This window comes from Antennarius striatus, chromosome 12, assembly GCF_040054535.1.
Source record: "Antennarius striatus isolate MH-2024 chromosome 12, ASM4005453v1, whole genome shotgun sequence".
Lineage (NCBI taxonomy): Eukaryota > Metazoa > Chordata > Actinopteri > Lophiiformes > Antennariidae > Antennarius > Antennarius striatus.
The window spans coordinates 1,048,998-1,073,049 of record NC_090787.1 but is presented as its reverse complement, the minus strand read 5'-3'; the positions used below and the strand labels follow the sequence as shown (position 1 = coordinate 1,073,049).

The following is a 24,052-nucleotide window of genomic DNA, read 5'->3' as shown; positions in this document are numbered from 1 at the left end:
CATTGAAAACACTCACATGTTAAACCTATCCAAACACAAGGCAATAAAACCCCCCTCATGTACATAGACAATACATTTTATCTAAAGCGTCATCATTTCTAATCCAGTCTATGATGACAGGTTTCTCTGTAACATGAGAAATACTTTGCACACAATAATGTATGAAAAAGAGATGGTAAATAATAATTAGTAATAATAAAAGTAAAAATAATCCTTTAAAGTATATTTAACTTCCTCTGTGGGTTTAGATGGTTTTAGCACATTCTAACCTGTGGCATCAACACATGGTCGATATTTTATTGGATGACTCAGTGTTTTATGAGACTGCTTATTGAAATTTCCATTTCCTTTCTGAAATAAACACATAAATAATTCAGCATTTGTTTTTCAATAAAAAATGGCAAATAATAAAAGCGGAGGAGCACAAAACAGAGCAAAAAGTAGAGACAACGCGCGATTTACACAGAAGGGTTACATAAACCACAAGTCGTGTCTGTTACTGGAGATTCTAGCAGGACTTCCTGTTCATCACCCATTCAGAGTGAATGCTGGTGGTGGTGGTGGTGGTGGTGGTTGTGTTGGTGGTGGTGGTGGTGGTGGTGGTGGTGGTGGTGGTGGTGGTGGTGGTGTTGGTGGTGGTGGTGGTGGTGGTGGTGGTGGTGGTGGTGTTGGTGTTGGTGGTGGTGTTGGTGGTGGTGGTGGTGTTGTTGTTGGTGTTGGTGTTGGTGGTGGTGGTGGTGTTGGTGGTGGTGTTGGTGTTGGTGGTGTTGGTGGTGGTGTTGGTGGTGTTGGTGGTGGTGTTGGTGGTGGTGGTGGTGTTGGTGGTGGTGGTGGTGGTGGTGGTGGTGTTGTTGGTGGTGGTGTTGGTGGTGGTGTTGGTGGTGGTGGTGGTGTTGGTGGTGGTGGTGGTGTTGGTGGTGGTGTTGGTGTTGGTGGTGTTGGTGGTGGTGTTGGTGGTGGTGGTGGTGTTGTTGTTGGTGGTGGTGTTGGTGGTGTTGGTGGTGTTGTTGTTGGTGGTGGTGTTGGTGGTGTTGGTGGTGGTGGTGTTGGTGGTGGTGTTGGTGGTGGTGGTGTTGGTGGTGTTGGTGGTGGTGGTGTTGGTGGTGGTGTTGGTGGTGGTGGTGGTGGTGTTGGTGGTGGTGTTGGTGGTGTTGGTGGTGGTGGTGCTGCGCCGCATTCTTAGGAGCAAGAGCTCCATTTAGAAGTGTGTGTGTTTGTGGTGGGGGGGGGGGGGGGGCGGGGTCAAATCACTATGCACCTCGAATAACCGGCTGCGGCTCCGGATCCTCAGCTGTGTGCCCCGGTGTGATGACGTCACAGGAAGTGGTGGGTTGTCCTCTGGCGTCAGCCGGACCGGCGCTCCGGCTGCGCTCATTGAGAGCCGGTGGTCCGCTGCGTCTGGTCCGCTGCGTCTGGTCCGCTGCGTCTGGTCCGCTGCGCCCGGGACACCAGAGACACTCCGTGCGTCGGGTGGACCGTGTTTCCCGGCTCCTGCCCCCCTCCCTTCCCCTCCTGCGCTGCTGGTGGATTTGACTCTGGTAGGACGGAGGTAGAATTGTTGCCGTGCTCTGTGCTGCTTTTCACGTGTTTCTTTCCTTCTGAGCCGCATGAAGCCGAGTGGAAGGATTCCACGCGTTTCTCTCACTGTCATCGGAGCTGCGTGTGCGTGGATTAGGGAGCGCATTAACGGGGGGGGCTGTGCTCCGTTGTAACACGACCACCGGTGTGAGAGGCACGACGGGCTGCAGATAAGCTGCTTTTTGTGTGTTTTACTCCATCTGGAGCTTGGATGTGATAGAAGATGGTGGTGGTCCCACAGCCCGGGGGTCGTGTCGCGTTTAACTGATGTGTGTGGAAAATATCAGAGGCTAAAGCCCGTGGGCTCACCTGCACCAGCTGTGTAGGACTCATTCTATCCTGTGTAGGACTCATTTTATCCTGTGTAGGACTCGTTTTATCCTGTGTAGGACTCGTTTTATCCTGTGTAGGACTCGTTTTATCCTGTGTAGGACTCATTCTATCCTGTGTAGGACTCGTTTTATCCCGTGTAGGACTCATTTTATCCCGTGTAGGACTCATTTTATCCCGTGTAGGACTCATTTTATCCCGTGTAGGACTCATTTTATCCCGTGTAGGACTCATTTTATCCCGTATAGGACTCATTCTATCCCGTGTAGGACTCATTCTATCCTGTGTAGGACTCATTCTATCCCGTGTAGGACTCATTCTATCCACGCAGCAGCCTCCGTGTCGGTCTGACGGCTCCGCGGACTGGAGGCTGGTGCGTAAAGCGGGTGTAACGTGACATGTTCCCTTCACGCACAACGCGTCACCACTCACACATGAGCGCAGTGGAGGCTCCTAAGGTCTAGGATTCGTGGCTGAACGAGCCGCGGTAGAGGATCGATCGGGTCACGTTAATACTCAGCATTGAACCCCATTAAGGGACGAGCGTCACGCCGCGGCAGCGCGTTCAGCTCTTTGTGAGGAAGGTTTCCATTCATCTGCATGGTTACGTAAGCAACAGATTTGGACATGCTGGAAGTTTGTGGGCTTGGATGGTGAGAAGATGAAGATGGTGATGGTGGTGGTGATGTGTTTGGAGGATACTGTGGTCACCTTTGGCAGCGTAGGTCGCTGAGGAGAGATGAAGTCCTTCACTTCCAAGTGTATGGACTTGATCTGTCCACAACCAAACGCTGTGTTGCACATTTCTGGCGGGTCTAGTAGTGATGTGGTGTTGTCAGAGAGCCTGCCATTAGCCCCACCAATGAGGTTATGCTTTTTGAAGGTTTTCTGGTCTGTTAATTTGCAGAAAAAGGTTATGAACTGACTCAAAGTCATTTTTCAGGAGGTACCGCGTGAGAACAAGGGACAGTCAGGGTTTAAGGGTGATCCGGATCGTCTTCTGGATCCACATCATGTTTCAAAGGTTCCGTGTCACTGTGATGGGGGATAAGTTCAAAGGTCATCCAGAATGTTTGAACTGATCAGACAAATTCACTCCCGTGTGTGGAAAAAAATAATGACAACGTGGATTTAAATTCCATTAGGGATTCAGTTTGGTGTCAGGATTGACAAATCTTTATAAGGTCTGATCTGAATCCTGACAGAAAATCTGTCAGAATTTTTGTTTTTTTCTTGAGTAATCAAACTACCATTGTTACAAATGTCATTCTGGATTACACGGGCAGGTTTTCATTGTCAAGGAGTTACATCATGATGGTCGAACTATCAAGGGAATGTTGCTTTTAGGTGCGATGACATCACTGGAGGGTCGTGGTCTGAGAGTGCTTGGAGTTAACATTACAGTGTATGAACGGTATGTCAATTTAGATTTCGTTGCAGAAAGCAAACTGTCGATCAAGAACCAAACTGTTCTTAACTTTATTAAAAGACGTGATTGAAATTGAAACTAAATGTAGATCACATGTAGATCATTAAAAAATCATGCTCACTGTACATCAAACACATTAATGTAACCAGTCAAAGTTAGGCCTTCAGACACCATCACATCAATAACAAGATAATATAACTTATTAAAGGTATGTTGCAATCAAAAAAAGCTATGAAGGACCATGCTAATTGTGATCATAAGTTCCCACACATGATCACAATTTGCAAGTGTTCATAAATTTCCAGAAAGTGCAGAATCTCTGAGCTCGAGTGAAGCTGTTTTTTATTTCCAGTTTAATTCCCCGTGCATGTCAGCCATCAGGACACTCTGGACCGTAAACCTGTCAAAGCTGCCAGTTGGCGAAGCGGTCAGATGAATCTGGGAAGCCTTTTTTTTTTCTGTTTTCCAATGACCCCGGCTTACGCTTCATGAGCGGATTGTGCAAAGGGAAATGCCACTGCAGCCATCAGATTCGACCCTTAACGACTGAGCTCAGTGTTTACTGCCCAAGTCCAGAAAACAACTATCACATGTGGGTGAGACAAAGACCTCTGCAGCATAACTCCTGGAGCCCTCGCTCTGCCCACGGTATCGTGGATCTGGTCCTAAAGCGGTGGCATTTAGGAGGTTGTGCCAGTGGAATCCCATTAACGCAGCAGCCGATGCGCTCACAGTTCTGTAGCATGTTCAGGCCCGGGTTCAGGATCACGTTGTTTCAGTCAAGCGGGGAAAGACTGATTTCCTTCCGACCTCCTTTAGGGGAGGTTGTGAGATTAAACTGGCTGTGGTGACACTGAGCGCTGGTTTTACTTGAGCTGATCCAGCAGCCTGCTGATAACATCGGAGACGGACTCTGAGTGCAAAGGCGTGCAAAATTCTCCAAGAGTAATGAGTTCTTGTGAGACATCAACCCTCATGGATCATCGAGGCTCACTCCGCTTCTACAGCCTGTTTTATTGATCAACCTCCTATGTTGGCATCCGTTTGCGAACACTGTAAAAACACACGGTCTTTATTAATGCATGTGAACGCCAACGCTGTGTTGCTCCTGCATCTTTTAAATCCAACCAGTTTTTCATCATAGATCAAATCGGCAACCCAAGTGTACGTTTTGTATTTTTCCTGTCTCTGCGCACCCCAGGCCGACCTGATCGTGTTACACAAAAGCACCTTGATGCACACATGTGCTCTGGTTTCAAAGCGCTCCCTTCAAGGTTCTCGGTTCAGTTTCGGGGAAGTGAGACCCTTTGACGTAATAGTCCCACTTCATGCATTATGGAAGGTTATTTATTTTTTCCTGCAGTTTAATTTCGCATGAGGTCAGGGAGCTCTGAGTAGGGGTCATAGGAAAGGATCTCAGTTGCGGCACTCTGTCGATCTCTGCTTGTAAAGAGCTTGTTTCTGCTCTTTAGTCAGTCAAAACCCCACAGCTAGCACTTGGGTTTCTCTTTTTTTTGACAGTGCCCTGGAAGAGTCTAGAAACAAACACGTCAGGTCGGGATTGACCTGTGTTTAACTGGAGAGATCGCACCACAGTCACTGCATCTGCAGGAACACAGCCAGCGAACGTCGTGCTCCGTTTCTGTGAGCGTGTGATCGTCAGCCGCTGGGAGGGTACAGCGTGGGGAGCGTGGGGACTGATTGCAGAGGATGCTGTTGTCTCAGACAGACAAAAGTGTTAACACATTTTGTATGTGCAAGAGAGAGATGTGCTGGCATTATACGCTGCTACATAAATACAGAATTAAAATGTGGTTGGCACTGTTGATTTTGTGGTGAGTGGTCACTTATGAATACATCTGGAAACTCCACAGGCTTCCTGATCCACCAGTGATGGAAAACAGTATCTGGGGAAAATGCATCTCTCTCTCTCTCTCTCTGTTTTTTTGAAAGTGAACCTCAGAATCTTTTGTTTTTTTTATTTAAACTTTGAGATCCCTGTCCGGTTGGCCTCTCGGGTCACCACCCATCACGTTTAGACCTCTCCCACACTCTGGATTGTCTGTTGCTGTGAGCAAATGTCTGTAGTTTATGTGGGATCTCCAATTAGTTAATTTCCTCAACTGTGAAAATGTGGAAATTACTATTGTCAAACCGCAGATGGCCTGAAGCCAGGCCAAAAAACCTCTGCATATTGTTGCAGTTAATTGCTTTCCAAAGTTAACAAACTTTAACTTATAAAAAAACAACAGTATTCCACACACTTATTTAACTTGGCATTATAGTTCGATCTCGGCCAGAGGGTTTCCTGTTCTATGGGTTCAGCCAAACATTCATCACATTCTTCCTGCTAATTCTGAAGCGTGAAACAGATATCTTTTTTGATTTAGGTTTTAGTGATATTGTGTGAATCTACGCACCTTGTGTATTCAATGACCAACACTCAGAGATGCACCTGAACGCATCCTGTGAAAATGGAACCCGCCGATGGCAGCGTTACACTTTAGCACCCATCATTTCTTGCAGTTTGCTCCACACCTTGGATCTGTGCAGCGTTCTCACCCGCGTTAGCCCTCAAATGTTTTTGTCACCGGAGCCCAAGGCATACAAGGAAACCTGAGCCTGAGAGGAATGACGCGAGTAGCGCCCCTGGGGGGTCAATTCTAGGCCCCACAACAAGCACAAGGAGGATATTCCTTGGCTTCCATAAGTACTGTTTTGAAAGTGAAGTTGACTGAGCTCCAGGGTTATTTGTGTGGCAGCAATACTGGTAGGGAACCACTGAAGGAGTCAGATTCTAATAACCGCCAAAAGAGGTGCAAGTAAATCAGACTTATCCAGTAGTGGATGTGGGAAGCTTTGGACATGTGGGTGGAAGGCTCCTGTGAAGACATCAGACGGTAGATGTCATTTCTGTCCAAAAGCTGGTGATTTTTAACAGGTGGCTTTATTTTATTTATTTATTTTATATACTGACTTAATCCCCGAAAGGAAATTAGTGGTACTTCACACGTTTTGTCCGGGGAAAAATCCTCTATCCTTTTTTCTGATTTCTGGCTCTAGACCACACAATAATAATCACATAATGGTTAACATACTCATATAGTTATCATTCATTCCAAACCATCTTTAGTAATAACCAGCATCTGTTTATCAAGCATGTCTTTGTATTGAGATGCAGCTGAACTGAACTGCGGTGAAAGTATCCCATGAGTTAACGCAAGAATTGAAGAGTATCAGACCTGTCTCTGCAGCTACATCACATTTTTTTTGTTTAATTGTTTTTTAGACTATTATCTAAGTGGGTTTGTTGACACACGCACAAGAAGCATCCCCCATAAATAATTTATTAAACTTTCCAAGGTCAAAATGCATCATCACAACCATCTGCTACTTAACATTCCTTGAAATATTCTTCAATTCAAAGGAAATTGCATAGGAGTATTAAGCAATTCAGCGAATATCATAAGATGTATGAGGTATTTATTTTATAAACAAAATATTTGAATGCAAAAGTCATTGGGTATGCGGCTTTCTTCAGATGCACAGGGATAGCAGCTGATGTAACTCTACAGTTCAAGATCATCCCTTTAAAAACAATTTGATTCAGAAGATCCTTGGATTATTATCACCACACCCATAGTCGTCAAATCCAGGACCTGCCTATCTATCTTATGACCACTGTCTTCCTCATTGCTGGTATCTCTTTGATTTTTATCATCCAATCTGTTAAGTCTCCATGTCTTAAGAGTTAACATCTTCCCAATAAATTATTCTTACAATGTTATTTAGTTTCAAGCCAACTTTAAGATTTCCAAGAAAAAGTAACCCGTTGCTCTGAGAAATGATATATTTGTCCTTAAGAATCCAGTGCAAATAGCTCATCTATTTGCTGCTCTGACTTGCTCTTAAGGAAAAGTTTTGACATGTTTTGTGTCCAAGTAACTTTAACATGTGGATGCTGTCAGTACTTGTGGTTAAAGTCTGCTATACAGGATGCAGGTTTGGAAATATTTGGATGGAGAGATTGAACAGAAAATGGGGAAGATCAGTGAGGGGGTCCTTGTCAGTGTTCCAGATCCCAGACGTACTCCTTCCACATCTGTAGGGTCTCCATGGACACTGTGAAGACAAACAGACCAGGAAAAAGAAACTGATAAATGAGCTGAAATATTGTCAATGAAAGCCGCTGATATGAAAACTCATTCCATTCTCTGGGCGTGTGCTAGTGTAATGACACTAAAAGATTCAAGAAACATGAAATAAAAATCTGTGAGAAGCAGCAGCCAGTGAGGAAGCATAAATTTTACACAGAAAAGCAAACACCCCCACTGTGAGTGAGAGCTTGGAGCTATTGTGTGATGCTGTTCGCCCGTCAGAGCCTTTAATGCACTTGAAAAGTAAATTCTAGTGACCTGTAAAAATGGATGATCCATGTAGTGGAAAGAATGACCAGAATTAGCTGCACTCTCCCACCAGACTGTACGCCTCAGGTTAGGCAGCGGGTACATTCTCAGCAGGTTAGGCTATTTAAAGCACAACCCGGACCTATAGTGACTTCAAAACATTTACATTAACTCCAAGGAGCGGAACTAAAACACTGTAGCTGCAGGTGCAACGCACAGAGCAGCGTGGTGTATTTTTAACCAATGTATTTTTATCAGGGTATTTTTTCCTTTGCGTAGACGTTCCTGGAATAGAATCCGTTTCAAACGGTGAGACCACTGGTACTCGCACCCTGCTGTCGACGCCGCTGAAGACCACCACGTTTTTGATCTCAATGGCGCTGTGGGAGAGGGAACAGGAACCTCACCAGCAAAAAAAAAATTCACTTTGCTTTTTATTTTAAAATCTTTTCTTTTTACAATTGGTTTGACATTTTGGTTAAGACACAAGAGCGGTGCCACACTCACTTCTGTATTGGAACTGTGTCCTTAGGGTCTTAGCACAGCATTAATACTGGAATAAGGAATAACAGCTGAGGTGCAGTCACATCAGCCTAACAGCACTCATTGACATGTTGCATCTTATTTAACATGTGTGAAACATTAGCACATGTCAAGCTGTCATTTTTTAAAAACATTTTTAAGGATTAATCAATTACACATAATCAGGTAATTAGTTTCCTATAAAGATGCTGGGAGGTGGGTGTTGTTACCTTTGACAGGAGTGTGATGAAGGGGCCCTAAATTCAGACTTTTATCACATCCTGCTTCAAAGCAGTGAGGTATTATAATTGTCAGTGTTGGTGTGTTCGTCCGTTAGTTCGTCCACCAAATATCTTCACAACCGATAGAAAGATGAAACAAAAAGCACATGACTCCGGCAGCAAAGGGGATGAAAATGAGATGATGACCTTGAGAAAACTAGGTCCAAGTCAAATTTCAACTTTTGCATAGTACTCAGGATAATATAGAAAGACGAGGGAGAAGGCCAGTGTGAGTAAGACCATAGATCAAAGCTACTGCTTTGATCTACCTACACTGTATACACTAGCTTTGATCTATGGTCAAAGGTAGTGCATAGCTTTGGCCTACCCTGAAAGGTCAAAGCTATGCACTTGCCAGGTACTACTGTCAGGGTACCCTGACCTAAACCTTCGTGGGATGTTGCAGTCTGACTCCCTTGGTTCTTGTTTCTTTTATTTCCATGCAGGTTTCTCATGCAATAAATGTTCATAAGGACCGTTACTTTATATACACTGGACAAATGTACAAAAGTACTACGATATTGACAATAACCAGAGTATTATTTACTAGATATCTCTGTAAATCAACCCCACTGGCCTAAGAATCTGTGAGGAATCGGATGCTTTCTGTGATGGTGATGAACAGTCATGAGGTCATAACTTCTATGGAACAAACATGAGGCGACCGTCGTCACAGCAGGTGTTACTTTAATTGTGGAGGACAAAGTCACATGATGTGATGATGTAATAACAGTATGTCTCCAGTAGTGCTTTGTGTGTGAGCACTGCTCTGATAAAGGCTGCAGGGCTTGGCTGTTTTTCAGAGGGTTTCCCCCCACTGGTCCACAAATTATATTTTTGTGACTCATTACCCACTGCAGGGATCGGACACTGAACACTTGGCATCAGTGGGAATTTGTTAACTTCACAAGGCGCTTAAATGAAATTGGAGGACCTTTTAAAGGTTACTTGACATTCAGCGCAGTATGATTCCCCCGTGTTGGCAGTTAACGTGCAGTTTCATTATCTTTTTTGCTCATCTTATTTCCTCTAATAAGATGGTGAAACCACATCCATGAAGGTTATTATTTGTGATTTTACAGCAGTAGTTTATATATAGCACTTTTCCATTGTGACAGCTGTTCAGCTATTCTGATAGAGTTCACTTTTAATGACGATTTATTTTTAACAAAACTCTGAAAAAAACTTAGCCATGGAAAGTACAGCCTATTACAGTAGCTTAAAAAATTAGAAGAGGACAGACAAATGTTGAGCAAGACGACATTGTGTTGTGAACCCAATCAATTTGTCGCTTCAGCATTTCTATTTGAGGTGTGATTGAAAACAAAGTTGGAGGTGATTACTGTCGGTCTCCAGGGATGTGGCTCACATTTATCAAGTGAAAGATGGCCGCCAGAGGATTATCGTGTAAGTTTGCAGCTCAGTTTGACAAAACAGTGTGTTGTCTTTTTTTCCAGGATAGTGTGTTGTTCTTCCATCATTGTTTCTACTAGCAGCAGGTAGCAGCTTTCACCCAATCATCTCACTCCTGTATGGTACCTGTTTATCGTCAAACAGCAGACGAACGGTCCAGTTACACGACAACCAATTTAACCAAAAACAGAGACCTCTTTTTACTTCATTTATTTGTTTTGGAAAATATTGAGAACACCACCCTGATATTGTTGTACACACAGGTAAAACCCAAAGTTGCTAAAAAATATGATATTGCAGTAACAAAACAGGAAAGCATCTTAATAAAGGTAAGGACTTTGCTGCCAATGATCCACAGGGAGATGTTTAGCAGCTCTCTTGGTGCTTAAATGGATCAAAGCCACAACACCTATTTCTAAATTAACATTTTTTGATTTTTGCAAGAAATAATAAGTTTCAAAGACTCACATTACATGCTTTTATTGTGATTTATTATCTCTACAATTAGGTGTGTACATATGTAAAAATATCTGATTTCTCACCAACATGATGAGTAGTTTTGACACGGTCAAACATCAACAGAGAACCATCATGTTACCGTGATGTTGTGTGGCTTACCAATCCAGACAACACTGCTTTTATACATCTGTCAATATGGCAGGACGTTGTGTCAGAACCCCTGAATTGTGTATCTGCGGTGCATTACCTGCACGTAGTAACTGGATCATGTTTGATTAACCCTAAGGCAGGATGCTTACATCAGTGAGTGGTTCAAAAAGGACGACAACTCCCTCCGAATCATTTCATGCTCTTCCACAAACCCATCCCCCACACACTCACTATCTGCCTCGCAATGAAAAGACCACACTATGTTCTGAGCCAGCCCTGAAGGTTTACGTTAGAGGAAGATCATGTATGTTTCGAGGTCCTCAAGAAACTGACCTACGTCATCTGTCCTTTTAACTCCACGACCTGGATAGGGGTTTGATTGACAATATTTTCCACCAGCATCAGCCTCTGCTTCCACATTGACCCGTGAGTGACACAAGAACGCAGCCTTTTCCTCCATTTCAGCACCCCTGCTGGATCCATGCGGTCGCCTGGAGAGCGTTGCCTGGGCGTGAATGCGGTGACATGAATACTTCGGCATGTGCGTTGTCTGCTCTGCAACCACTGGAACACAACGTCTCTCTCTCTCTCTCTCTCTTTCCATGTCAATGCAAAGAATATCGCGTGCATCGTCCAGGGCGGGTGGACTCGGAGTTGAGGAGGTCTTCTCATGCAACAAAGATGACTCCTCCCTCACATCTGGGCGGAATTGTTATTGTTTGCTCTGACATCTGGTGGTGCCCTTGGCAAGATTTTCAGGAAGCTTTTTCCCATGTCCCGGGCTCACATCATTGGCTGAGATATTAACGTCTTCATTTGCACAGTTTCTGAGTCACATGGGAAAGATTATCTCAATGTACAGCTGATCCCATGGGAAAAGTCCACCAGCTGTATTTGGTCTCATGGACTCTGAGATAAATCACCCATGTTGCACCTCAGTTTCTTATTTTTGTCTTTGATTCACATGTCTAGCATCACTTTTAAAGCAACAAGATGTAGGAGGTCCCTCTTTTTTCAGACTGTTTTCTCTCATCTTGCCTCTAAAATGACCATTCTTCTCTTGCTATACATGCCAGTACTTCTTTTGAGCCACATTTCTTTTTTGAAGAAAGGAAATAATGAGAAGCAGGTAGGGCTTTTTTTTTTTCTTTTTTCCGGACATTAGAAGGTAAAACTAGAGTAATTTATCTAGACACAGGATGTTGTCCCGCTCATTAAAAGCTGAGTCCTTCAAGCGCAGCTGAGGAGGACTCGGCCCTGAGGCACGTGTTGCACGTGCTGAATGAAAAGCGAAACTGGGCTTAACGGTATCAGTCAACACGTCGTGATACAGAGAGTGGTGAGAAAGAGTGGACTGGTGCCAGCGTCACGTCTGAGCTCATTCTTACATCCAGAAGATAGTTGGTGATATGTTTTGATAATAAGAATAAATCATCGTGAATCAAAGACGACGCTAGCCCACCTTGCATGCTTACAGGACTGTTGCGTGTGCATGTTCGAAACATATATGCTGTGTGTGCGTGTGTGTGTGTGAACATAGTCTGTGGAAAAAAATTATTTCCCCAAGGGGATGATTTAAGTATGTTTCTTCTCCTGTCCTCCTTTCCCTCTTTCTATTTTCCTTTCTTCTTCTTCTTGTCTCTCATATGCTTTTGCATTTATTGATGATTGAGATCCATATGGCTTGTTTTTGTGGGAGCTGCATTTAATGCACATAATAAATCCTGATAATCTGTGGTTTGATTGAGGCTGTAGTTGGGGTCTCTTGAAACACTGCTGCCTTCCTTTCTATTGTGAAGCTGGCTTTTAAAATATAAACACTATATTTACATGCTTATATAAATCAAACATTGCTTGAAATATCATCCTGAATCAAAGCTTCTTTTCACTCCCACTGTTTATCAAAATGATATACTGCAGGAATAAACCCAGAGGCACACACACACACACACACACACACACACACACTATTTCCTGATGTAGGTGTTTTTCTTCTTAAAACAGCATCAAGCTAACATTCTTGTGCAACATATTTTCATTTTTGTATCTTCACCAACGCTAACTGATGCAACAGGATGTCTTCTAAACTGGGTAGCTGGACAACAAATACTAATTGCATTTTAAAAGCCATACATTACTCCATTACACAACACAGTCTTCCTGAAGGAAACAATCCAGGAAGCTACTTGTTAAGACCCATTTATACTCCATTTACTTATGAATATTGATTTCAAGTCCTCTATCCGTCAGTGTTTCTATGCGTATATAATATTCATTCATCCGTGGCGGTAACTGTACTGTCAAAAAGTTTAACGACAAGGAAAATGGTGGTGGAAGGATTGTGATAATGTACTCCAACACAGTGAAACCAGTGGTATAATTTCATTAGTTACATGAAATATGAGGACTGAAAGATTTGTCACCTTTTCTTTGTATCTGTGAGGACGTATACAAAAACATTTGAAATTAAGGTAGAATTAGGAAGGATGGTTCTATTCATATACAGATAACAACAGTTATTTCCTTTCATTTAACCTTAGAATGCTGCTGAAAGTATTCTCCTGTCACATCTTCAGTCATTCATTCTGCTGTATAGTTAAGTCATTTTCTTCTGTATAAAAGAGCAGTAAATACGTTCGAGGCTCTCCAACTTATTGTAACGATCATCTGAACTTTGTGAATGGGACTCCAAACGTCCCATGAGAGCAGACGGATGTTTACAACACAACAACTCTGTGGGAACAGTGGGAGTTGAGCACAGGCCAAGCTTTGGCACTGGGTGAGAAGACAGCAGCTGTTACACATGGGCTGTTGTTCCAGGTATCCTCCAGCCTGGCAGATGTAATCGGTGATGTCAGCTCTTGTGCAAAGTGTACATGACTAACCACTTGTGTGAAACCCTCTGAGGACCACCCACACTGTTTTGTGGTCAAGGTGAAGTTGACCTAAACAGATCAATAATCAAGTGTTGTGCTTCTACTGGTGTTGCTCTATTCGCTTTGAGCTGAAATTAGCACATCGAGTTTGGGTCGGGGTGTCCCAGTGGTTCCTGAATCAGAACTAAATGTTACCTGTGAACAAAATGAAACAGTCATTACAAGTGAAAGCAAATATATTCAGCATGACAGAGGTTGGTTATGGATACAGAACTGAAACTGCGTTATATGTTTTATTCAGTGTCATTTGGTTTGAACAATTATTTGAAGTGTCTTTGCGAAGAGATTTCAAAAGGCCAAATATCTCAACAATACCTCTAACAGTGAGCAATCTCTATTGTTCAATCGGCTCATTGTACCAACATCATTGTTCAAAAAGAGCAACCATGACGAAGTTCTTTTCTTGTGGCCAGTTCTCATCTCACGCTGCAACATGTGTCATGTGTTTGTTCACTATCAGATCTGATTATTTAGTTTTTGTCGTAAACATGGTGTTTATGACAAAGGTGGATAAAACATCTTGCTCAAACTTACCCTTTTAGGAGGACTTTCATCAGTGCCATCTTTAACATTGATGAAACAATGCCGTAAACAAGCTATTGTCAACGTAAATGAGCTGAGGGGGAAATCTCAGTGAGCTCTGAACCACATTAAAGCAGCTATTGGGAAACAATAAACCTTTGTAATGTCTGTTTTGAGTTGCTGTCTGATCAGACATGTCCTCTGTTTTGGTCTGTATGAAGTCTTTGCTGAGAAACGGCGATGTAACCTGCCAAAGCAGAGCGCCGTGTGTGTACGCATCTGTCAACACGTGCGTTCTCGTGTGTTTGCGTGAGTGCAGCAAGCCACTGATCTTTTCCTGGCTGTTTCCAATTTGCACATCATCGTAATGTTTTACAATCCCAGTTTCAGTAAGCCCCGCCTCCTCACCTCCTTTCCCTGGTGTAATGCAAAATCAACTGTGAGCAGACTGGAGGAGGCACTGGGCCAGTTCCTCTGGCGATCGAACTATCGAAGAGCTTTTCTTGATCAAATCTCTCGGTGATGTACTCGCTGATTCCCCCCGCTTTATTCCATTTTACGCCTTTTGAAAATGTTCTGTTATGGAAACTGCTGCTTCCTGGAAACAGGAAAGTTTACTTTGGAATGCAATTTCAGGTGTCGCAAGGATCCATATGTGTTTTTTAAAAACATTTACTGCAAGTGTCGAGTTAATTGATGTCTGTTGGCTCTGGATAGACAATGACTCAGTTAAATCAAAGGATTCTGTTAGTTGCGACACCAACACAGACTGCAAGCGTTGGGTAATGACTTTTGTCATTGATGTAACCAGGCAGGGTTGAAAAGTACAGAAACACAGTTTGTAGATTGCCTGCATCAGTCAAGAGCACTAAAGCCCACATATTCCTGATTGCAGTCCATTTGGATGCTGAAAATCAGTTAAAACACACCAGGCATGGGCTTGACATCTTCCTCTTATCTGGAATCAAATTACAATGGCAGCAGGCTAAGCTGGATATTCCAGATGCCCCTCTTCATTGGCCAGTTCTGCCAGGTCTTGACAAATTCCCAGTCCAAATAAGTTGTGTAATCCCTCCAACAAACTTTGGGTTTATCCCAATGTTTCCATTCAATTGGACAAACCCAGAAATCTCCCAAACACAGAAAGGAAACGTAATACAGTAATCAAATGCCCAAAGCACAACAGTTAGTTTTGTTTGATGTAAAGGAGCTGCAGGTTTACCCCAAGTTAAGACCTGCTATCTATACCGCAAAAGGCTCATTAATACAATATAAATAGTCCTATTCCAACTCTGCTTACATCAGTAGCCTTGTGGTTCCATGCATCTTTTGCTTTGGCATCAGTAAATCCGCAAGGACAGTGAAGAGTTAAATGTTACGACTGTAGAAGAAAATGGAAACGGTCAGAAAAGGTTATGATAATTGTAAATCAACAAAAGAAGGGGTGAAGATGAACTACATAAGTGGTCTGTGGGAGTCGTGTAAACTGGAACTTGACAATCAAGAGAGATAGGAGATGTTCAGTCTCTTAAAACCTGTAAACATCCATTTGATGACAATAAATCCTGGAACATCAGATAATACCAGAGTCATTAGATAGAAAAACACAAGTGCTGGCCTTAAGCAAACCAGAAGTTGTATGTAAATGGCACACCAAGAGCAACTGGAGCGCTAACAACCCAGCAGCTCTTTGATAGTCAAACACCAGCTCCAGCAGGCAACCCTAAACTATCTGAAGCTCCCCGTGCATTAGTAAAACACTGTTTTGCAATGGTTTGTACAACCTGAGGGATGTTTTTTCCATTTGAATTATGTCTCATCTGCTATTCACTCACAGTGACATGAAATCCCAGCAGCCCACAGCTTTGCCACAAACAACTTTCTGGGATTCTGCTTTGAAGAGACAACAGAATTTACCTTCTAGAATGGAAATGTGTGACACACCCACGAGGTGATTTCAAACTACCGTTACGTTTGGGAGGATTTGTTGATATAGTGCAAATTAAAAGTGGCCCACAAAACGCAGCAGCAAGGAGGGGCATGGGATTTAAGGCTCAGCTGGGCTTACATAACTAACATCAAAACATCAGTTTTCTTTGGTCTTTTTGACAGGGCTTGACTTTTCCAACTGTTCTCCATTCCAGATCTGCAGCTGGTAAGTCATCAACCAGCTTTGACATGCCCAAGAGGAGGATGGAGAGCATCGGACGGAATGGGGCGGTGGCGCTCATACTGCTGTGTAATCTACAAGAGGTGGGAGTACCTACTACCTACCTACACCTAATTGTGCTAATGATATATTTCAGTAGTGTGCTACAATTATAATCTTTTACATGCGCTGATATTGTTGGACTTGGACGGTCTCTGATCACAGTTGGACATCTGTGTCACACTGTATTTACATTATATAATGCCATACAGTATTGCATCTAGTAAAGAGTTGACTGTCTGTGTTGGTTTTAACTTCATTTGACCTTTTGTGAAGTAACATATATATAAATTTATATTAGATATATTATTTCGATGGATAAAACGTTGCTCCCTGTGGATCTACTGAGAACTAAATAAGCTGCACATGTGCTTGGCTCTATTTCTGCCTAGATGTCAACTTCTCCATGGAGACCATTTGATTGAGTGGGAGCTGGTGTATGTTGTGCACTTTCCCGGTATAAGTAGTTTATAATGACTGTCTTACTTTAATATGTCCCGACGGAATTCACAGCCAGACACGTTTCTGGACACAACAGGCGCGGCGCCATGATTTAATGTCTGGGTGGGCCAAAATAAATTTGGCAGGGTGCTTGTGATTACAGAAGTAAATGCTGTTGGTCCTCCGTTGAATGTTTGTACCTTGTCTTGCTAAAACAGTGACAAATATGAGGATTAGACCCATTCATGCAGTTGGTTGTAACATTTTTAAAATATATATCTAATTTCAACATTTTTTTTTGCCTGTAACGAGTAACACACTGGGATATTGGCTAAATTATGTGAAATTAATGTTCAGTTTTTGCTGTGCATCATGGAGACCAACACATTCATTCAGAACGATGATATTTTAATTGTTAGTTTGAGACTATTTTATTACCTCATTCCAACACAATCACTGTTTCAAGGTGATATAGAGATAGTCTTTTTTTTACATGCGTCTTTTGTATTCATTGGTATGAATTTGGACACATTTTCAGAGTGTTTACGGTAAGGAATGAAAAGGAGCAAGTACCACTGGGAAACAAGTGCAGGCAGTGTAGCTACAATGGTTAACAGTTGTATCAAAATCATGACTGAGGAATTATGTAGGCATTGACGGACCATTTACCGACAGAGGTGTCATTTTTTGTGTGTGAAGCATTAATGGTCCCTAAACCCTCCCGCCACACCTCAGCTGAAAAATGAAGGTACATTTTTCCTCTTTCCTTGCAGGTTTTTGTGAAGGCAAGCCTGGAGGTCAATGAAACCCAGCAGCAGCATCCAAACAATGTCTACCATGACATGGGACTCACCAGGAACAAGATAGTCACGGCCCAGTTTGAGTGCTACCAGAAGATTATGAAGGACAACACAGAGAGCAGAGAAGGTCTCTTACAAAGTCTTGTTGCAATGACATGACACGACTTAGTTGTTGTAACCCCTCTGAGCTAATTAGACAATGCACCGCAACGTATTTCAGACAAGTTTGTGTCATTTTTCATGAAATGTCTCAAAGCTGAAGCTCATGATATGTTTGTCTGTGATTTAGAGCCTGTGTGTAATCGCACTTGGGATGGTTGGCTGTGTTGGGATGACACCAGGTCAGGGGTCATCTCGGAGCAGCACTGTCCCGACTACTTCCAGGATTTCGACCCTTCAGGTAGGAGTTCTACATCTTTGGTTTTTTGCTAACTTCAGCTTGCTGACATCTGACCTACCCCTCCACCAGATTTAGTGGAAATCTCGCGCTGACGAACCAAAAAACGTGGACATACACTTCATTTAAAGCCTCGTGGCGTAGAGTTCTTTCTATTTTAAGGGATTTTTTGTGAATGCATGTCTGCAATCATGTATACTGTGCATGAATATGTAAATAGAAATTAGCTTTTATTGCCGTGAGACAAACATGACAGTATGACCAGACCTATGATTGGATTCAGTGGATCTCCTTACTGTTTGTGAGTGCTTTTATGTCTATTAATGTCCATTTCCAGAAAGAATTTGTAAAATTTAGCCCCTTTGATTGAAACACTCTGTAAAATACCTTATTTTTACCTGCAGAAATGGTGACAAAGATTTGCACCGACAGCGGTCACTGGTTTCTTCATCCTGAGAGCAACCGGACCTGGACTAACTACACCCGCTGCAACGAACACACCAATGAAGGCAGAGTGGTGAGTTATTTTTATGAAATGACATTTAACTGATCAAACAACAATCATTTCACAATCATTGTGTTATGAACAAAGACAAATGAGATATGATAAAACATGACTGACATTACATTTATAAATGAAACTGTGACAGAAGGCTGGGTTAACCCCACCACAACAGACTGAATAATACCCGCAGGTATGATTCAATCAAATTATACTTCACAATCAGGTTTATCAGTAAAGAACTGCTTTTTCTTTTCGCTCATCATCATCATCATGTCACTAGCATAGAGAGTGAATGACATTTTGTCATTTAAATATTGTTTCATCGTGTTGTTCTGAATAATACCCTCTTCACCAGCTTTTTTATATCTACTTTTATTTTATTTCCATCTATGATAGTCTCAATGTTTAATTTGTAATAGCTTGAAGACAGTTTAACTGGATTATCCTAATTTCATGACACATTTGTGTTTCTTTTTTTCCAGACCGCAATGAATCTTTTCTATCTCGCTCTCATCGGACACGGACTGTCACTGACCTCCCTCTTCGTCTCCCTGGGAATTTTCTTCCACTTTAAGTGAGTTTGCTGAGGTTTAAAGGCAGAGAATGGAATAACATCACCTTCATTTGACGTCACCTTGCTTCTCTTGCAGGAGTTTAAGTTGCCAAAGGATCACCCTCCACAAAAACCTCTTCTTCTCTTTCGTTCTCAACTCTGTGATCACAATCATTTGGTTGACGGCAGTGGCAAACAACCAGGAGCTGGTGCAGAGGAATCCGGTGAGTTTGGTCATTTATCCTGTTGTTGTTGTTTTGTTTAGGGTTAGGGTTAGGGTTAGCAAAGGTGTCAAATGTTGTGTTTGTGTTCCTCAGACGAGCTGTAAAGTGTCCCAGTTCATTCATCTGTATCTATTTGGATGCAACTACTTTTGGATGCTGTGTGAAGGAATCTACCTGCACACTCTCATAGTGGTGGCTGTGTTTGCAGAGAAGCAGCACCTGATGTGGTATTACCTCCTGGGCTGGGGTAGGTCACATGACCGTTACGCTTTTGCAATTTTTTCTGTAGGTTTTTTTGTTTTTTTTAACTCTAATGGAAAATTAAGAACAGGAAAATGTAACAGAACTTAACGTTTTTTGTGCTTCTTTGCAGGCTTTCCTCTCATTCCCGCCTCCATACACGCCATAGCTCGAAGCTACTACTACAACGACAAGTACGATTTTCAGTCTACCCATCCTGATGACTTTGTTTTAATTATCTTGTAATGTCAGCTTTACATTGATAACAATGGAGGTGATTGAGGTGAATAATCCCAATAAAAAAAGGTTAAAATTATATATGAAGTGCTTTTTTCATGTGAAATAAAACCTCGTGAGTTAACGTCTTTTATTTATTTTGCAAAGACTATTTCCAGCCCTCGCTAACAGCTTCTGTTATCAATCCCTCTCTGTTAATTCATCATAAAGCTCATCCATCATCATTGGTTGGCTGACATTTATACCGTCTTGTCTTCTTTTAGCTGCTGGATTAGCTCCAAAACTTCGCTGCTGTACATCATTCATGGACCCATCTGTGCTGCTCTTTTGGTGAGAATGAATCACTGTGATGTCTGTTTACTGAACTCATTTGTTCCACATCAAGTCCAAGTGTCTTCGCTGCACATCTGTGAATGATGGTTTTTAATGTGAGTAGGATACCTGAAAGCAGGACCCAGTTTCATTGCATAATTAAGTGGGTTTATCTTGTGAAATCGATGCTTCTGCCTTTCTGATTAACCCCCCCCCACTGGTCTCCAGATGCATGTTGAATTCTAGGAATTCACCTAATTAGCATAGCCAGGCACGCTTCAGGGAAAACCGGTCCCATTAAGACCATCGCAGGATAAATATTCAGCATTCAGGGAACCTTTAACAAAGAAATGTTCGGGTTTCTTTCGCAAACATTTTTTAAATGGATTTATTTTAGTTTAAACCAAATGGGAGTGTTTAGGAATAAAAAAAAATTGTGGTAAGGTACTGCTCGCTGGTCCATATTTTCAGCTGACGTGACTAAGAGCCAGAAAACAGTGCTGATGTAATGTCCTTTCCACTTCTATCCCCTTAGGTCAATCTGTTCTTTCTCCTAAATATTGTGCGAGTTCTCATCACCAAGCTGAAGGTGACCCATCAGGCAGAGTCCAGTCTGTACATGAAAGCCGTGAGGGCCACTCTCATCCTCGTGCCCCTTCTGGGAATTCAGTATGTGCTGCTCCCCTATAAGCCCGAGGGCAGGGTGTCTTCTGAAATATACGACTACATCATGCACATACTGATGCATTACCAGGTGAGACGGTCAGTTTGGTGCCGATTGTTCCTGAATTCCTCCAACATTTCCATTAAAAACATGCAGAAACAGAGGATGAATCCTTCACGTGCTCTCCGTGTGACATGTATATCATTAATCACCTCTCCTGATGACATGTTAGTGGCTCCCCCCTCAGATTTATTCTCCTCGTCTCAAAAGCCGTTTCCCATCAGACCAGCTCTGTTTATGCTGCAGCACTGCAAAGAGCAGCAGGAAGGAAGGCACGCATTAGCTTAAAAGGGCTGAAATCAGTTGGACGTTAATGAGGTGTTATCTGATCATCCGGAGCCGGCATGGGCAGCTTTTTTATGGGGTGGGGGGGTTCTTGAGCAACACAACATGTCAGACAGGCCTGTCTATTGATAATCTCTCATTTATTTATTTATTTTTTGACTTTCAGGGTCTGCTGGTGGCCACCATCTTCTGCTTTTTCAATGGAGAAGTAAGATGCTCTTTTTTACACCTGCACACACTCTCATGCACACTTCCCATTGGTGATCAGGCGTGACCCTGTGAACAGGGTGTCAACTACAGCAGTAGTCCCCAACCCCCGGGTCGTGACCCGGTACTGGGCGGCACAGAGCGTTTGAATTTTTCTTTTCTTTTTTTTTTTTTATAGATTATCAGTCTATAGATGTTTTATTTTGAAAGGTGACTCCTGTGTGGACTGACACACAGAGGAATGCATGCGCCTGTGCCGCTTGACAGGTCTCGGTCACGTGACTGGTTCCCAACCTGTCTGCATGCAAATAAAACTGACAAGACAACAATGCTGATTTCTTTTTTCAGCCAACTGTAAAGCATGTGCAAATGTCAAACTCAAAGCATAAGCCCTGCATAAAATAGTATGTTTGTTTTAGGTCCAGGCTGTTCTGAGGAGACACTGGAACCAGTATAATGTCCAGTTTGGCAGCAGCGTAGGAAACCACTCAGACGCCATGCGTTCGGCCTCCTACACCGCGTCCTCCATCACCGAGGTGCAGGGCTGCTACAGCATCGACGGCCACACGGAACACATGAACGGCAGAGGCTTCCACGATGCGGACGCCGCTATGCTGAAGTCGGACAGCCCCTTCGCCTGACAACATACCCCCCGAGCCCTTCTTGCTCCACCCACCTTAAAGACATCAGCATGTTTGGAGCTCCATGGCGCCATGGGAACCAATCAGCAGTGAGTGAATAGATTTACACCCAGGCTCCGTCCCGCCTGAAGTATATTGTCACGTCTTTCACACAGACAGACCCTTTAACAGAACTGTATGGTTACAGCTGTCCCTGCGTTACGTCTACAGTCAGCAGCTGAACCGCTCCACTTGGACAAAAATGCATCTTCATAATCACCACAAAGCTGTTGATACTTATGCCTGACCAAAATGTTTTTAAATGGATGAATATTGGCTGCTTGGACGTCATTTTCCGGGGTCACGTTGTGCACAAACACGCTTTGGTTACATTACACTGTAGATTCTTTTGACATGGTTAGTGCCAAACCAAGACAATCATGCCTGCCTCGTTCATTGTTTATATCAATCTGTATATTCATCACAGTATCAGAACGACGCTGAAGGCTTAACTGGTTCATAATATTTTAAAGCCGTTTTATATCTTTCACATGTTAACCTTAATTTATCTGGACATATTCTTGTTTATTGAAAAGTGCTATCGGTATTTATTAAAGTTGACATGCCACATATATTTTTTTCGATCAATTAAATATCAAAATGACTCAATGCCAGTTTGTCATTAACTTTTATTTTACTTTCATTTTATTGTGAACTTGTGTCGACTCACTGATTTGTTCTATTAGCTTTCTGCCTTCATTTTCAGAAATCAGGCCAACGTTTGAGCTGGCTGAAGTGACCCTTACTGACATGTGCAGCCTGGTTACACAGTATTCTCACATGCGCTAATCACACTTGAATGTAACTACAATCTGAAGACCATTCCCTTCAGCTCGATCGGAGCAAAGCGACGTACGAATTGGCTTTTCCAGATGTTTGTTAAAATGTTATGTACTCGTTGTTAACAGAAAATGAGACGCAGTCCAGGAAGGCCAGTTTGAGCTATTCATGGAGATCTAAACAGAAGAGTTTGGATGATATAAGTCAATATTAACAATATCGACATGCCTTGAAAAGAGTGCATATTTCAGTCCATATTTGTCGCCTGTCATTGTAAAAATTAGAGCAACCCATCGCCACTGTGTGAAAAAAAATTCAAACCAGTCATGTAACAATTGATCATGTCAGAAATCAATAAGTCTTTAATCAATTGTGAGGTTTGGATGTGAAGTTAATGCTACTTGAGTTAATTGTGGCAATACTTGAGTCTGATTTTTTTTTTTTAAGGTTAAATTAGACTTTTTTTTTCATGCAGCACTAACCCCCCCCCCTATTCAGAGCTGATGACATAATCAGGTTTTACATGAAGCTGTGCAAAAAAACCAAAACAGTTCGATCACTTTTCAACTCACACTCCACGAGGCTGGTATCGTAAGCCACTGTCAGCTGGTGTAAATACTTTTTAAATTAGGATTGTGTGAGTGTGTGTGTGTATATGGTTTATATAGCCTATGTACAGTATTTATGAGTGGGGGTTATTCAGCCATGAAGCAGCCATCTCATGTGAGAGTCTGGAATGTTCTTCTCCAGTGGTTTTAAATGGGAGGACTGGGAAAAGGACTGGGCATTCCAGCTGAGGGCTTGTAACGAGTTGCTGTATCCATTGGCGTGTTTTGGTTTTTTATTTTATTTTTTGCTGGACAGACTTTTGACGATGTGTTACAGGTACACGATCCAAAACGTGCACGCTTTTTCAACAAAATGTCGATGCAGTTATGTTTTTATGTTAACGTTACTCATCGGTCTTTAATGCAGCTGTGACCATGTGAAGCACTCGCTTCTGCTCACGAGCAAAGTGACGTTTCTGTGCTGCCGGCTGCCGTTGTCTGGGGTAAATGGTGAATTCCAACAGATGGACATATTCACTCTATCCTCTAGCAATGGCTGTCACACTTTCATGTCGGATCTGCAGGACAGTTTCAATTATGAGATGTATAACAACACAATGAAGTCTTTAAAAACCAAATGATGTACTGTGTACTAATGCATCATTATCAGTGAACAACTCCTTTAACTCTTATGTACCGTTTAAGTTGTGTATGTATGTGTTCATATGGCTCTAAAGAGATTGTACAGTTCCAACACATGTTTTCTTCTCTTTTTTTTTGATGGCGTATAAATATGTACACACACACACACACACACACACACACACACACACACACACACACACACACACACACACCAGTTGAAGGTTTTGACACAGTTTGTC

General features: G+C 42.5%; 1 protein-coding gene across 5 annotated transcripts; it reads left to right on the top strand.

The window, feature by feature from the left end:
• The first annotated feature begins 1,266 nt into the window (after positions 1–1,266).
• On the top strand, positions 1,267–23,917 carry LOC137605163 (calcitonin gene-related peptide type 1 receptor). Of its 5 annotated transcripts, none has more exons than XR_011037694.1 (13): positions 15,317–15,977; positions 16,171–16,279; positions 17,450–17,603; positions 17,766–17,876; positions 18,278–18,390; positions 18,861–18,952; positions 19,029–19,402; positions 19,529–19,589; positions 19,896–19,962; positions 20,480–20,698; positions 21,120–21,161; positions 21,580–21,890; positions 21,989–23,917. XR_011037694.1 is itself a non-coding variant. In XM_068329625.1 (13 exons), the coding sequence occupies exons 1-13, from the start codon at positions 15,838–15,840 to the stop codon at positions 21,799–21,801; spliced, it is 1,611 nt and encodes a 536-aa protein (XP_068185726.1). In that variant the 5' UTR covers positions 15,324–15,837; the 3' UTR covers positions 21,802–23,917. The 5 variants fall into 5 exon arrangements, 4 of the variants coding, with proteins under 4 accessions (XP_068185728.1, XP_068185727.1, XP_068185725.1 ...); XM_068329625.1 differs by having other exon boundaries at positions 15,324–15,977; positions 19,029–19,155; positions 19,249–19,402; positions 21,580–23,917; XM_068329627.1 differs by lacking the exon at positions 15,317–15,977 and adding an exon at positions 1,267–1,549 and having other exon boundaries at positions 21,580–23,917.
• Positions 23,918–24,052: the final 135 nt, after the last annotated feature.

What these genes read in the sequence shown, in the direction of transcription:
- LOC137605163 (XM_068329624.1), top strand. Translation starts at nt 15,838, where the DNA reads ATGTCTCATCTGCTATTCACTCACAGTGACATGAAATCCCAGCAGCCC. An exon ending in GTATTACCTCCTGGGCTGGG is followed by an intron (nt 19,403 to 19,528) that starts GTAGGTCACATG and finishes GCTTCTTTGCAG; the next exon opens with GCTTTCCTCTCATTCCCGCC. An exon ending in CCATCTGTGCTGCTCTTTTG is followed by an intron (nt 19,963 to 20,479) that starts GTGAGAATGAAT and finishes CTATCCCCTTAG; the next exon opens with GTCAATCTGTTCTTTCTCCT.